We start from the raw sequence: 15,269 nt of genomic DNA, 5'->3' as shown, positions 1-15,269 counted from the left end.
TTGTAATTTATTATTATTATTATTGTTTTCTAAAAATATGTTCCTAGTAAGTTTATGTTTTGAAAATAATTTATAAATAAATTTGTATACATGTTGCAATCGTTATCCACACTACCTGTTTAGAACGGTATAAATTTAGAAAAAAATCTTAGCTTTTAAAACCACTTTAATTAAATAATTATTAACGTTTTTAGTGCTCAAAATCTTTAAAAAATATAGACAAATGAAGAATGTCACCATAAGTGCTACAATTTCAATTTAACATGAATTTAAAAAATTTAAAACAATCAAATATATATTTTTATTATTATAGTGATGATGGCTTAGTTTGGTTGGTTCTATTTAGGAAAAATAGAGTATTTGCACTAATGGCTAGTAGTCATCCGTAATTTACTTTCTTCGTATTGGTCTAGGGACGGGTTGGCAGGGGCGTTGGGACGAACGAATAGCCTTTTGTCACATTTAGGAAAAATATTATATTTTGATGGACAAATATATCATTTAATAATTATTAAAATTGATTGCTTATTTTAACTAATTTAGTAAATTCTAGTACCGATAAAAGGTGTTATCGTACTCTCCCTCAGATGCGTACCTCTCTTTCATTGGTGACTGTTTCCGGGCCCACTTGATTGTGGGAAAGGTAAGCATATATTATAATAATTGTTTAAAATATTCAATTTTTAATATTAAAAATTTATCGTCCGCGAAGCAAGTTTTACCCAACGATTCCAATACGGTTTTAATTTTTAATGTTCTGATTGATTTTTACTCTTGTTAGTTTTTCTTTTTCCTACAAAAATCAGAGCTGCAAGGTCTCGGATCGACGATCGATCGGATGCCCGATTTCACGACCGCATCACGGGAATACCAACTCCGAAGCGACAAGATCTCTGTGAAGTAATGCCGACGGAGATCGATCTGCAAGAAATTTGAATTCTCTCTCTCTCTCTCTCTTTTGGGGAAAAAGTTATAGTGTTCTAGATTTAGATTTGTGGCAGAAGGAACATTCTCTCGGATCGGCACAGATGCGGTCGCTCGAAGTTGGATATATGCCGGCGTTGTTGGAGAATTGAGTTGTGTTCGGCTGTAGCATCTTGATCTTCTTGTGTTTGGTGCTTTGACGCATTGTTCGTTGCGAGAGTGCGGATTTGAAGTTCTCGATTCGCCGAATCGGCGGTGGTTTGGATGATCGTAGGTTGGATGAGAGGGCTTTTTGAAGAGCGAAGGAGATGAAAGGGCGGCCTGTGCGTTGGGGGGGACAATGACTGGAGCGTCATTGGGTCTACGATCTCTGAGTTATGGATCATTGCAGCAACAGCTGCAGAACGGCTCTCTTTTGCCGACTCAGTCGCCGCCGGTCACAGTCCGCAAGCCAGCAAAAATGTCCCTTTCTGGATCCAGAGAAAAGGAGAGGATCTTGGTTCGGGTATGCAAGTTTGCAGGGAGGAGAAAGGTTGGGATGTTGCTCTTGCTCATCGCCTCCGTTGCTGTGCTCTCCTCTAATTCTGTCTTATGGAAAGGTTTTCCCTCTTCCTTTCTTTGTCTTTGTGCAAATCTTCAGTCACCCATTGAATTAGCAGGCACATGAACTTATTTGAGCTTGGATGCCATCAATATTTACTTATTTCCACGGAGATCAACCATCTTAAGTCCTGATTATCTAACTGTTTTCAGGACATCCATTGCTGTAGTTTCCCATGCATTTCCAATAGGATGATACTTGCCTAAAGTAAATGTAGGTTTATAAGACACTTATTTAACCATACTTGAATTTTTCACAAGGACACAGTGCAAACGTGAGCTTTGTTATGCTCCACCTAGAAAGTATCTAAAAAGTTATTTATTCAATCAATTGTATTTGATTTGGACATATGGCTAATGCCAATAATCAACACTGAGTGTTGAGCAATATCTATTTTTTTATCTGTTGACAACTGAAAATTCTTAGCTATGGTTTCTGCTAGTCATGAGATAGACTATAAGTAACACAAGCTACCTAGTCCAATTAGTTATTACTGGTGAATTCATATTGTTGTTCCTTGCGACTTGTTCACTGTCTAGCAAGGCAATCATAGAATGCAGTTATAATCTTTGTTCCTTTGGCAAAAGGATATTTGAATGGTTAAACCTATGATTACTGAATATTTGAACTCTATTTTGTTATTAACTGGTTCTATTGTTTATTGGCATATCATATGACAATTTTATGGTGGAGATTTCAGATGAAAATGGATCAGCAAGCCCCGACTCTGGCATGGGTTTCACAGACCAAGTATTGAGTTTTGTAAATCCTGGTAGGTTAACGTTAGATAACGTCAGGCAGCCCTTTATTCTAGAAACAGATACCGAGTTTGATACAACTAGGAGATCAGTCCATGAATCCGGAAACCTTGACTTTAGCAAGGAGTTCACAGATCCTATCCAGAATTTTGTAAATTCTGATAGGTTATCCATTAATAATGACAAGGATCCTGATCTTCCAGCAAAAGAACCAAAGCCTGATAACAATACCAGTTCTATGCAAAAATCTGTAACTACCAACAATGTAACTGGGCTTTCTGCTCCCATGCTTCCTTCAACACCACATCCTTGTGAAAGTTTTTCATTTCCTCCACCGCTAGCAGATAAAAAGCGCACTGGTCCACGACGTATGTCTTGTGATCTCATCATTTGTAAAAGAACACTGATAATTAGGTGTATTTATAGACTAACTCAAACATTCTCTCTTTGCAGCCTGTCCTGTTTGTTATGTACCTGTAGAGCATGCTGTGCTCCTTATGCCACCTTCACCTTCACCTTCCCCTCTCCTTAAGAGTTTAAGTTACATTTCAGAAGTTAACTTGATTGCCAATGAGTCGAATGGAGGCTCTGTCTTCGGAGGACATCCATCATTTCAGGAGAGGATTGAATCTTTCAATATAAAGGAATCGATGACTGTGCACTGTGGGTATGCTTTGCTCCTTAACAGTCCATTTCTCTGATTAGAGGGAGTGGATATGTTTTATAATTTGAAACATCTATTTATGATGCCTTATTTTACTTTTTTCAATGAATCTTCTTAATTAGATCTATTGATTTTTCAAATGCTATTCTTGTCTAAGCCAATGTTAACTGTTGTTTCAAGATTTGCCAAGGGAATGAAACCTGGTCAAGGGACTGGGTTTGACATAGATGAGACTGATCTTCTTGAGATGGAGGAATGTCATGATGTTGTTGTAGCTTCTGCTATTTTTGGTATAGTAATTCTACTATCCATTTTGTCGTGGTTGTTATTTTGCACTGTTTGATGCGCTCATAGATTCACTTATGTCTTCTGGTTGATCAGGAAATTATGATATAATGCAACAACCAAAGAATGTCAGTGACTATGCAAAGAGGCATGCATGCTTTTACATGTTTGTTGACGAAGAAACTGAAACATACATAAAAAATTCTAGTGGCTCAGTCAATACCAAAAGAGTTGGTTTGTGGAGAGTGGTGGTGGTTCGGAACCTTCCTTATGTAGATGCCAGGCGTAATGGAAAGGTACTTTTTATATCTCTAATCATATGTTAGTTTTAATTGTGGTAACTACCAGTTAGCATATTTGAAGATTACTGCTTAAATTGTAGTTAGTGACTATATTGTCCTAATATTGTTGATTCCTTCATTAGTTTATCTTTGTTACAGTTCAGGATTCCTTGATCATGCTTGAGTTGCAGGCATACTAGGGCACTTGATAAGTTCCTTATTTTTTGCAGTTTTAGTGATAATATATCTTCTGATATATACTGCTTCTAGACTATAAAACTGTTAAAGCATGCAGCCTTTTAAGCTAATGATCAATTATCATACATACTGAAAGGACATGACCCGTCAAAGATTTGACTCAAACAACATTCCATAAATTGCTTTCCAGTAAGGATTTTGAGTGATCTAATGTTTGAAATCTCTAGTCGTGTGGGTTTGACTAGGTTAATACTAATTATAGTGCATAACTAGAATGATACAATTTTAGCACCTTATTATGCCAACATTCGGTATGCTTCTAGAAGAATTTAGATAACATGTTTCGACATGTGTTAAAGCATGCTAAGTTTTAAATGAATTTTACTTTTTAATCAACCTTCACTTACATTTTTTTTTTACTTTAATAAGACTATATCAATAATAATTTGAATTAAGAATAATATTATTATTACTTTAATGTGTATTGGGATAAACTCATATAAGTTTTACACCAATAATCTTCTTCCTCTTATCTTAATTTATTTGCTTATACAAATAAAACAGAATTAGATAATTAATTGAATTAGAATTTTAGAGGATTAAACTATAAACCCATAACAAATATTATTTAAATTCATCTCAATGTATGTCGTAGTGTGCCAAAGTGTGTTTGATGTCAGCGTGACACAATTCTCATCATCACAATCGCTACAGGAGACACAAGAGGGATTATTCATGCTGATCAATTTTAGTTTTTGGTGATGTATCAAAATACATGTCTTGACTATACCACTCAAAATGGTACCGGATTTCAAACCATGGAGAGATCTAAAATTATATGTGTCTAGAAGTTGAAGCTTTCTTTTCTAGGATCATTTCACCTATCTCGTCCAGGAAAATTTAATAGCAATCTCGACCAAATAACAAGAAGTATCAACAAAGAGCTAGATGTCTAAAAGATCAAATTTGGTGAAAAGTTCAAAATAATGAGCAATTGTCTAATATTAAATAACATTCAGTAGCAACTTAATTTTTCAACTAGCTACAAGTGTTTTACCTGAAGGGGTATGTTTAAGGTTTTAGTGGTAAGGAACATATGGCGACATGTAAATTTCCCAATCTGGTTTAGATCTACCTTATGCTACATGGAGTAAAATTCTGGCTTGGAGTAAAATTCTGGCATTTGTTGCAAAGAAAATATGTCAATTACTAACTTGTGAAGTTCATCAAATTCTGGCTTGATTTCTTTTTCTAGAACTTATTAAATAAGAAGTGTGTCTCAGGCTAGAGGAAATTACTTGTAGAATAAAGTGGAGTAAATGGAGAAACCTTAATGTATATTATAGGCGTCGAAGCTAGGAGAGTTTGTGCCCATTGGTCTCACATGTACAAGTGCGGTGGTCCGTCATAAAGGGGTATCCCCGTGCATGAAACTTCCACTAATGTGGTGGTCCATCATATAAAATATAAATATAAATATAAATATAAATTACTATGTTTTTTTAACAACTCTAGCTTTTGTGACACATGATTGGCCATTCAACTTTAACATGGTGGTGTTTAAATATTACCTATGTTAAGCATGGTGGTTCATTACAAATATAAATTGTTCTCTTTTCTAACTGCCTAAGTTTTTGGAATAAATTGTTAGCTTATCAAATTCACTATAGTATCCTAATCTGGTTTGAATTGTAATTGTGTGATAAGAAAGGTTCATACCTCTGACTCATGATGGATGAGAGGAGGCATGTTGAATCTAGGAGGCTTCACACCCATTGATCTCAGATGGTTAAGTATGGTGGTCTATTAAATAAAGTATAAATATAAATTGGTTCCTTTCCTAATGGCTTTCACACCCATTGATCTTTTTGGAATAAGTGTGTTAGCCAATCAAATTCAACAATAGCAAACAAAAAGATGCCTTAACTGTTTACATCTTAATACTAGTGGAATGAGTATTTTGCAAGCATTATTTGAAACTGATTCATTTAATGTGTACCTTTCTTATGGAATAGGATCTACTATGGTAAATCATTTAAAGAACCATCAACCAATATGTATTTTTTGGTTAAGTACATCATTGACAATGTTTTAGAACTTGCTGTCTGTTCTTGGTTCAAATAATAGTCTATTATTGAGAATAAACAAATAATTCTGCTTGAGCCAAATCAGAATGACACATCACAAAAGAGAATGATAAATCACATGGAGATCTAATACCATTTGAGGTGACATAGGGATAAAAAATCTCGCACACATAAATAATGATCTCACATAGAAAATGAAAAGTCTAATAAAGAAGTATTGTTATGCAAAAATGATAATTAACATGGGAAAATTTGAATTTATTTTAAACATTGCAGTCCAAATAAAATTACAAATAAATAAAAAAAATACCTAAAACAACTTATCCTTTAAAAATTAAAATTTTAATTTGCAATGTTCTCTCCTACTAAGGAGAACCTAATTGTAGGTGACTTGTCAATATTTTTCTTAGATAATCATTTTAAAGCATAAGGAACAATTGCATCACCAACTTTGCCACCATGTTCATTATATCTCATTGATCATCCCTTCTATTTAGTCAATTAGTGAGGAGTCGGCGTAGTCTATTTCTCTAACTTCTTGAGGAATTAAGGCTTAATTTATTTTCTTCTTCTTTTGGTTGTCACTTCCTGTGAATAAGAAAACTTCTCAAGTGATCATAGACCAAGGATAATGTTTACATCTCCTTAGTAATCATTGGCAGTAGAAATGATAATGCTGAGAATGGATCTACTGGGTAAAGAAGCATGACTTATGATAAAGTTAACATACTAGGATGGTGCCTCGATGCTTCCTAGTAAATTAATAAATCATCAAACATGAAAGTTAAACTAATGATTAAATGGGTAAGTTAAATAAACTTGAATTATAATTATTTTTTCTCAAAAACAATTATATATTGGACAATAACAATCCTAGTGTATTTTTGTAATAGACAATTTGAGTTAATGAATGCAAGAGGATAATTTACCATATCACTAAATATACTAATCATTATTCAATATAATTGTAATCTTGAGATCAACTTTCATCTCTTGTATTAGCTTAATAAGACTCTTGTATGGTGCAAGTAATAAATAGGGAAACAAAGTCGCCAGACTTACGTGTTTGGGGTCATAAGTAACTGTAAAAGGACATGTATCAATTAAATCATAATTGTTTTGTTATCATCTTGAATTCTTATTTCTTGCTGTTTGTTTCATTTAATATTCACTTTCGATCTTTCAAAGTAACATGAATGAATGAGATATAATTTGTAAGTCTAAGTTCTGATTAAGAGTAGGTAAAGTTCTTTATAAAGGTTGAGTGAATAGGAGATTCTTTAAGATTTATGCCATCAGGGGACTTTTCTAAGAAGAAATTAGGGATCTTCTAAGTCACTAGAGGCTGTAGAGCATCTTCTAAGACTAAACCATAGGCAGATCTTCTAGAATTGTCATCAAGAATTTTTTTAAGGTCAATACTTGTGGCATAGTCATTTTCTCTTTAATATCTATTGAAAGTTACTTGGTTAAATAACAAGGTTGGCAGTCTTACGGGCAGAAGAAACCAATTAATTATAAAATCCCTTGAGTTTTGCCACATGAATTAATTAAAGGTACATTGATTTTAGATAGGTATGGGGCGTTAGGTAGTGTTTTCAGAGTATGTGTCACTTTTTTATAATTTCTTTTCTTTTCAACTTTAGGTAGTTGTCAGTTATCTAGTCACACTTAGCACAAGTTGTTGATTGTTGAAAAAATGTGCACTAACAGTTCTGTAGTGTTTTTTTTCCCTCAATGAAAATACAGGCGAAATCAAGCCCTGTATACAGAGCACATTGCAATTTAACAATGATGTATAGACAGCAGCTATAGGTGGATCTTGGCAAAACGTGAGGATGCACATTCTTTTAGTAATTAGTTATTGAATTTTATAGATATTGTTAGTGTGGAACTTAGGCAGAAAATTGAATTGATTTCATACTGCGTGTAAGAGTTTATTATGATATTTTGTTACCTTCCTCAATTGGTTATGTCCAGAAATGACTTTGTAAGGTGAGACTATGTTTCATGTTCCATTGGTTTTTTATCGTCTCTGAAGTAATAAATTTTTGAATGTTGTTCATGATCAAGATATGCCACACATGATTCTGACTAACGTCTATATCTATCAGGTTCCAAAGCTCTTGCTACATAGACTTTTCCCAAATGCCCGATTCTCTCTTTGGATTGATGGAAAACTTGAGCTTGCTGTGGACCCTTATCAAGTTCTTGAGAGGTATACTTAATCAATGAGCATGCTTTTTATTCAATATTTCACTCAAATACATAAATAACTATATGATATCTCAATTAGGCTTTCAGATATTGGTTTAACTTTATGTAACATTATGCTGCAACTGAATTAGTTTTCTGATTTAACTTCCATCTTGGAAAAGTATTATACTTATTAGATTAGTGATTAATGTAGGTCACATGATTTGTAGTTGAATGATAGCAGTTTTTTTTTTTGGGAAAAAAATTTAAACGGAAGTAATTGGGTTTACCACCCAGATTGACCAGCCTAGTAAAGTCACAAGGTGATAGAAAATTGTGGTTGCCCAGTGTCTTCATTTCATCAAGTGATGATCTATTATGCTTTTTGTTTGTCCAAGAAAGAAACTAATGTTACTATTTTCTGTGTCATGGTTCTGCACTAATGTATACCAAAATATTCTCTGTATGTCTGAATCCAAAAAATAAAAATTAAAAAGACCTGTCAAAGGTTCCTCAGTGCTAGCTTGAATACTTCATTTTGTGCAAAGGACAAATATGACTTGTCTGCAAATAGTATGAAAAAGAAAAAGACTGTTATTCTAGCCTTTTTCCCCCTCCTTTTTGGTATTTTGGTCCCCCATAATTTGATAGGGTTTATGAGTATGTAGATTTTTCAAAATTCTCCCTTTTCTCATCCAAACAAAATTTGGAAATTTGGAATACCTTACAATACCATCACTGCTTTGATTGGATTTCAGATTCTTGTGGCGGAAGAACTACACTTTTGCTATCTCTCGGCACTACAAGCGCTTTGATGTTTTTGAGGAAGCAGAGGCTAACAAGGCTGCTGGAAAGTATGATAATGCGTCTATAGATTTTCAAATAGAATTTTATAAGAAAGAGGGTCTAACACATTATTCTCCATCCAAGCTTCCCATTACAAGTGGTCAGTAATCTATCCTCTTGCTATGGATTGCTTGAAAGGTTTTAGAAAGGTTTTATAGTTCTATGTTGCCAGTTTTCTAAAGATTTTTTATTATAAAAACTACAGATGTTCCTGAGGGATGTGTGATCATCAAGGAACACATACCTATTACCAATCTATTCACATGTTTGTGGTTCAACGAAGTTGACCGTTTTACCTCTAGGGATCAAATCAGTTTCAGTACTGTCAGGGATAAGCTAATGTCTAGAGTGAATTGGACAATTAACATGTTCATGGACTGTGAAAGGCGCAACTTTGTTGTTCAGGTAACGACCTATGCAAGCTTAGAAAACAAAGAATTCCTGGCTCAAACTTACCTACTTCTTTGTGCCAATCGTTCTGTTTCTCGTATGCACTAAATGCTATGATTTGTTTGAGTGCCTAGAGCATCACAACTTTGTCATCCAAGTAGTCATAGGATACAATCAATGTGCTCTGAAAAATAGTCTCGTCTTGTCTTTGGTATGCAGGCATACCACAGAGACTTGTTGGAACAACGGAAAGTCCTTACTGCCTCCATTTTTCCACCACCTTCAGAAGCAACTAACGAGCCACCTAGAAAAACAGTTCCAGATACAAGAGCTCCTCCGTCAAGGAAGCTGCCCCCCAAGATTCCCGCAAGGCGTGGGAGGGACAAAAGGTCCGGTTCGAGGCGCCATCATCCTAGATCTGCCATGGGAAAAGAAAGCAATTGAATTTGAAGTTTTTGCATGATTCTTTGTTCAGGTCTGCATGAAACTTGCTGTGCTCCATTCTTTAGTGTCATGCTCTACCAATTTTGTGAGAAACTGTTGATAGCAATTCTTTTTGTTTCCTTATGAATAACCAATACAAGAAAAACCAATAAGTAGAATGGACATATCGAAGAAGTCATTGCCTACGCATCAGTCTTATTATTTTTGTTACGGCTATACCATCTCGACATTAAGTCATTGAACTCTTGTAACATACAGATTTGCTAATGGAAAAGCTATTCTTAGTACTATTTCTGCCTTAGCATTTAACATAAATTCTCCTTTCGCTCCTGTGTGTGTCTTCCTACGATACGGCATAGAGAAAAAGGCTACCATTGCAATGATTCATTGAAATTCAATCCTAGAGTTTCAATGATAGCTCTTAACGATCCTCCTGTCAGCATGATTCTTGAATCACCACTATGCTCTACATCTTGCTATCGGCCCAAAAACCAAACACCGAGTGTTCGACTAAAAGGACACAAAATGTCATTTTTTTTCTATGACGCAATATGATGGTAAAAAATGAATACATTCGTCCTAAATCACGGACAGTTATTAGTCTTTGAATAGTAACTAGTATATAAGGAAAATATTTATCTTGATTTTATCAAAATTTAAATCTCAGACCTCATTCTATGACATAATAGATTGATGAGGAGCTACTTTTAAAGTGTCTCATCTTCCTCACCAAGTTTGTTATCTTTGCAAAGCTATTTACTACTTGAAATAAGTTCTTTGTGCATTCCCGGCAAAATTCGACATAGTTATGGTCGCTCTTTGACTTCGACATGGTCCTTACAACACAATTCTATTTATTTTTAAAGTTTCTACTTATTCTCCTTTTCTTAAATGTTAATGGCGTAGTTATTATAGAAAATGATTCCACCAGAATTTTATAAAAAAACTTAAAGAAAAATTCTTTATTACAACATATGAGATGAAGGACCTAAGAGATTTTAAGTACTTTGAAGCAGGATGTGCTCACGCCTTTCCTAGATAAAACTAAATTTTACCTAACTTTTATAATATCTAAAGTATGTACAACATCCCCAAAATATCCTTCCTTTTAAAAAAGATCTTATTTTAATAATTTTTTTCTCTAAAATATCCTTATATAATTTCATAAATCCTCATCTTATCCTCCATAAATTTTTATAAGTTTAATATATTTTTATCTCCGCCGACTTTTCTTCCAACATTGTGTCATCTTCTCGGCCAATGCTTCTTTCTAATTTTCTCTCCCCCGGTATAAAAATTCGCCCAAAATCCTCTATTAATAAAAAATCTCAAAACCCTCTATTAATAGCATTATACCCTTTTTGGTAATTTTATTAATAAAAAAATCTTATAATATCAAACACATCAATACTTTTAAGTTGATTGTAATAAGTTCACCCAAACACTTTAACAACTTATTCTTAAAATAAGATCTAACAACTTATAGGCTCCTAAAACAACTTATAAGTTGTACGAGCTTATAAGTTATTTTTAATAAGTTTAGTCAAACACCCTAAAATGTCGCAGGTAAAACGAAGCTGCGTTGGGGCGTCCCAAAGATCTCTGACCGACACGTGCCTCCTCCCCGCTTCTTTAACCTGACGCCGCGTAATCGTCGCTAAAAAAACAAAAACAAAAACAAATAAATAAACGTGCTATTTATAGCCTGTAAATTACAGCCAATTATCTCGATTAATTAAAAGCCTAATCCCGCGCCAAGCAACAAACCTCCACCGCGTCGGATCCTCGCGCGACACAAGAAGGGGAATCTGGGGCCGCCATTGACGCGAGGAAACGGGTTTCCCGAATAAGGGAAACGGGGAATAACAGTAGCATCCGGCTGAGAACTTGGACGGCAATGCACGAGTCGCATTTACAACCAGCGATGGCTCGACTCCGCATGAAGAGCTGCGGAATTAGAAATTTCTAGAAAAAGTATATTTATATATTTTAAAAAGTTGTTTTTAGTGCCTTTTTTTTTTAAAAAATTCAAATCTTTTTTCGGAAGAGAATTTCCATTAATTAACACGAAATTAATAAACCTGGGCGCTTTATTAAGCGTGGGAATTAGCTTAATTCCGAAAGTGCCCTTCTTTACGGTGGCTTTGTGGAAGGTATAGCGAGTGAAGACGAGGAGGGCATTTTGGGTAAAAGAGGGCACTCGCACGATCGTATGAGTATTTAAGGCTTCATTTCACCTCAGTCTCGTCCCCCTGCGGCGAGCAAACCCGGAGATTCCTCTTTTTGGTTTCCGATCTCGATCTCTCTGGAAACCCTAGCTCGGAGCGGGGGATGGAGGCGCCGGATCTCTTCCACCCTGGTTTCTGCCGCGCTGGGGCCGCGCATTGCGGGCCGGAGAAGGTTGGAGGTGGAGGGGAGCAGTTCGTGGTCGAGGATCTGCTGGATTTCTCCAATGAGGAGGAGGCCGCGGGGTGGGGCGCCGCTGCCGAAGAAGAAGGCGGCGAAGGCGGATCCGATGGCGCCGCTGAAAATTTGACTGGTTCCTCCACCGTCACGGCCACGGACAGCTGTTGCAACTCCTTGTCCGCTTGTGACCGCGAGGCCGTCTTCCGTCGGAGCATGGCCGACGCCGGCCTCCCAGACGACTTCTGTGAACCGGTAAATTGAACCTTATTTGTTTCTCCTCATGAATGTGTACTAATTTATTGTTGTATAGGAAGCGGATTGTGTTGATCTGAACGCGTTTATCACTGTGGCAATTGAACGTTGGATTTTCGAATTTTCTAAACGTCTGTTTCAAGGTTGAAATGAGAGATACAGAGTAATTTTATGCTTCTTCTTTCTATTTTTCCTGTTTTTTTCTGATGAATTTGTTACAGAGGTTGCAAAAGAAATAATCCATATCCGGCAGATCCCTCTTTCAATTTGGAGTTAATTTTAGTTCAGTTTTCACTTTGGAGTTTAGGGCAGCCAAAACTGAAACGATGTAAGAAGAAACGATCCTACTCGTTGTAATTTGTTTAGTTCATCGAACCAACTACTGGATTCATACTCTGCAACAAAATTCTGCTCTCAAAGTGGGTATCGTTGAGATGGAATGGAAAATGTTTTTGGTTAATTTAATTTCCTATCCCGAATGCAGCAGTACGATGCAATGGCGGAGCTGACGAAGCTCGAATTCGAGTGGGCGATGTCCGATGTCTCAGAGGATTCTTTCTCCAGCAAAGACCTGCACAAGCTTCATCTCATCAGCGGTGTCAATTCCACCGCCTCCTCTTCCTCGTCGTGCACCGCCACGGCCACAGCTTTGGCAGCTGCCTGCCAGGCCGACCAAGTGTCCACCTTCCGTCCCGGGCAAGGCGCGGAGCAAGCGCTCCCGGGGCGCCCCTGGCAATTGGTCCTCCCGGTTGCTTGTCCTGTCCCACTCGGCCGCTGCGGCTGGGCCGTCACAGGACTCGGAGCTCATCGCGCCACCCGCCGCCGTTGCCTCCAAGAAGCCCCAGAAGAAGGAGTCGGCGGGGGTGGTCACCACTGCCAATAACGGGCGCCGGTGCCTCCACTGCCAGACTAACAAGACGCCGCAGTGGCGGACGGGGCCGATGGGCCCCAAAACACTATGCAACGCCTGCGGCGTCCGCTTCAAGTCTGGCCGCCTCGTCCCGGAGTACCGCCCAGCCGCCAGCCCCAACTTCGTCGTCTCCCAGCACTCCAACTCCCACCGCAAGGTCCTCGAGCTCCGCAGCCAGAAGGAACTCCAGCAGCAACTTGCCGCCCCCACTAGCGCCCTCTACGACCCCCCTCCGGCTTCCCTCCCCGGCGGCTTCTTGATCCACGACCCCGACATCCGGTACCTCATCTAATTAATTACTGCAGGACAAATTTAACCATTAGGGAATTTAATCTTCTTTGCACCAACTCATTCTAATTTTCCCTCAATATGCTCTTTTTCCCCTGACCTTCAAAGATCAAATTTTGATCAATTTTGATTCATAACGGATAGAATTTGTATTTTTTTTTCTGGGTAAATTAAGAGAAGTACAAGAAGAATGGGAACTAGAATTACTACCATTACAAATTGCAACCATTTTATCATTAAACATTTTCTATAATAATGCATGTGGATTCAGTTTGTGTTCTTGGTGTTTCACTATAAGAAAGAAGCCTCATGTTTTTGTTGGAAGTGTAACCCGCGTTGCTAAGAGTCAATAAGTGGCCTCCATGTTTCACTATAAGAGATTAATGCTCTACTATTCTTTATCATCATTTCTTTGGATATTTTTTGAACATACAAGGAATATTTTGTTCTTTGTGCTCTCAGGTGCCAAACATTTCTAAGAATTTGGATTCATCAAAGTTTCAAACTCTCGCAAGTTCTTGTGGTAAACCCTATTATCTTCATTGTGCTTATTTACATTTGAATTTAGATGGTTTGTTCCTACCGTTTTAGGAGTCGTTTCTTAAATTCTAAAGAGTATTTTTGTTCTTGTCTTGTTATTAGGGTTTTGCTTCGTTAGCATTCTTCGATTTTGTTCTCGTATGTATTATACTTCTTCAGCTATCTCACTTAAGATATTGTCACACAAATTCACTTAGACTAATCATTGAGTTTAGCGTTAGTTTTGTGAGAAATTTTAGTCCTCTACTCGCTCTAGCTATTGGAAGCAAAGGATTGAGTTCTATCTAATGGAGGAATTTGTAATTGGTTGGCCATGGAGAAAGGGTTTGAAGCTCTAGTGGAAGAACACAAAGACTTAATTGATTCCAATAGGTGAAGCCAAATATAAGCAAGAAAAATGTAAAGATGCTTTTTGAGAATTCCAAAAAGAGTAATGACAAGGAGAAGATGAAAGATATGAAGAAAGAAAATGATTAAGTCAGAGGCAAATGTCACTTGCTTCGGATGCTAAAAGAAGTGATATTACAAGAACGAGCGACTAAACCTAAAGTAAGAATACAAGAAGAGCAAGAAGAAGAGATTGAAGGCTACTTGGGATGCCGTCTCAATCGATTCATTTCAAGATGAGGCATTAGTGCAAGGCCTACGAAGAACCATGCCTTCGTTACCACTTGGGATGCATTTCCAAGGTCTTCTTGTTACATTGCGTTGATGCTCATTGATGATTTGGGGGAGAGCTCAAGCGATGAAGATGAAAACGTCTCTAATGGAAAGAAAGCATCCACAAGTGATTCTAAGCTCCTCTCAAGTAGATGAATTATTTGAAAGAATTAGTATTGTTGGTCACTCACTTAATAATGTTAAGTAATCATCTTTATGGATGTTCGCACACCCTTTTTGTATCGGTTTACCCTTTTGAATGAGAGAATTTAAGGCCTAGGCAAGGGTAAATTCTCTCCTTTTAAAGACGAAAATACGACGACCTTCAATTCGATTTAAAGTAAAAGCATTTTAAATTTCAAGTTATAATCCAATGCACGAAACTCTTGCCAATGAAAAATCTCGCGAAAAAAAATCTATTACATGCAATATTATCTACATTGCAAGATGTTATTGTTGCAATAAACACATGACAACTAAATTATATGACTGCAACTTTATCATTGTGTAGGCTTCCCTTCGCTTTCAATATTACAAGT

At 36.8% G+C, this 15,269-nt stretch overlaps 1 protein-coding gene and 1 pseudogene across 1 annotated transcript; both read left to right on the top strand.

Moving 5' to 3' along the window:
• The first annotated feature begins 754 nt into the window (after positions 1-754).
• On the top strand, positions 755-9,964 carry LOC122002797 (probable hexosyltransferase MUCI70). Its single transcript, XM_042558134.1, has 9 exons — positions 755-1,523; positions 2,226-2,651; positions 2,737-2,950; positions 3,128-3,237; positions 3,329-3,528; positions 7,913-8,016; positions 8,753-8,940; positions 9,046-9,245; positions 9,450-9,964. Exons 1-9 carry the CDS (start codon positions 1,265-1,267, stop codon positions 9,672-9,674), a joined length of 1,926 nt encoding a protein of 641 aa, XP_042414068.1. The 5' UTR covers positions 755-1,264; the 3' UTR covers positions 9,675-9,964.
• A 1,984-nt stretch (positions 9,965-11,948) lies between these two features.
• On the top strand, positions 11,949-13,699 carry LOC122000548 (annotated as a pseudogene).
• Positions 13,700-15,269: the final 1,570 nt, after the last annotated feature.

The sequence above is a fragment of the Zingiber officinale genome, chromosome 7A (genome assembly GCF_018446385.1).
Source record: "Zingiber officinale cultivar Zhangliang chromosome 7A, Zo_v1.1, whole genome shotgun sequence".
Taxonomy (NCBI): Eukaryota; Viridiplantae; Streptophyta; class Magnoliopsida; order Zingiberales; family Zingiberaceae; genus Zingiber; species Zingiber officinale.
This window is presented reverse-complemented; position numbering and strand designations above follow the sequence as displayed.

What these genes read in the sequence shown, in the direction of transcription:
- LOC122002797 (XM_042558134.1), top strand. Translation starts at nt 1,265, where the DNA reads ATGACTGGAGCGTCATTGGGTCTACGATCTCTGAGTTATGGATCATTG. An exon ending in TAATTCTGTCTTATGGAAAG is followed by an intron (nt 1,524 to 2,225) that starts GTTTTCCCTCTT and finishes TGGAGATTTCAG; the next exon opens with ATGAAAATGGATCAGCAAGC. An exon ending in TCGATGACTGTGCACTGTGG is followed by an intron (nt 2,951 to 3,127) that starts GTATGCTTTGCT and finishes TGTTGTTTCAAG; the next exon opens with ATTTGCCAAGGGAATGAAAC.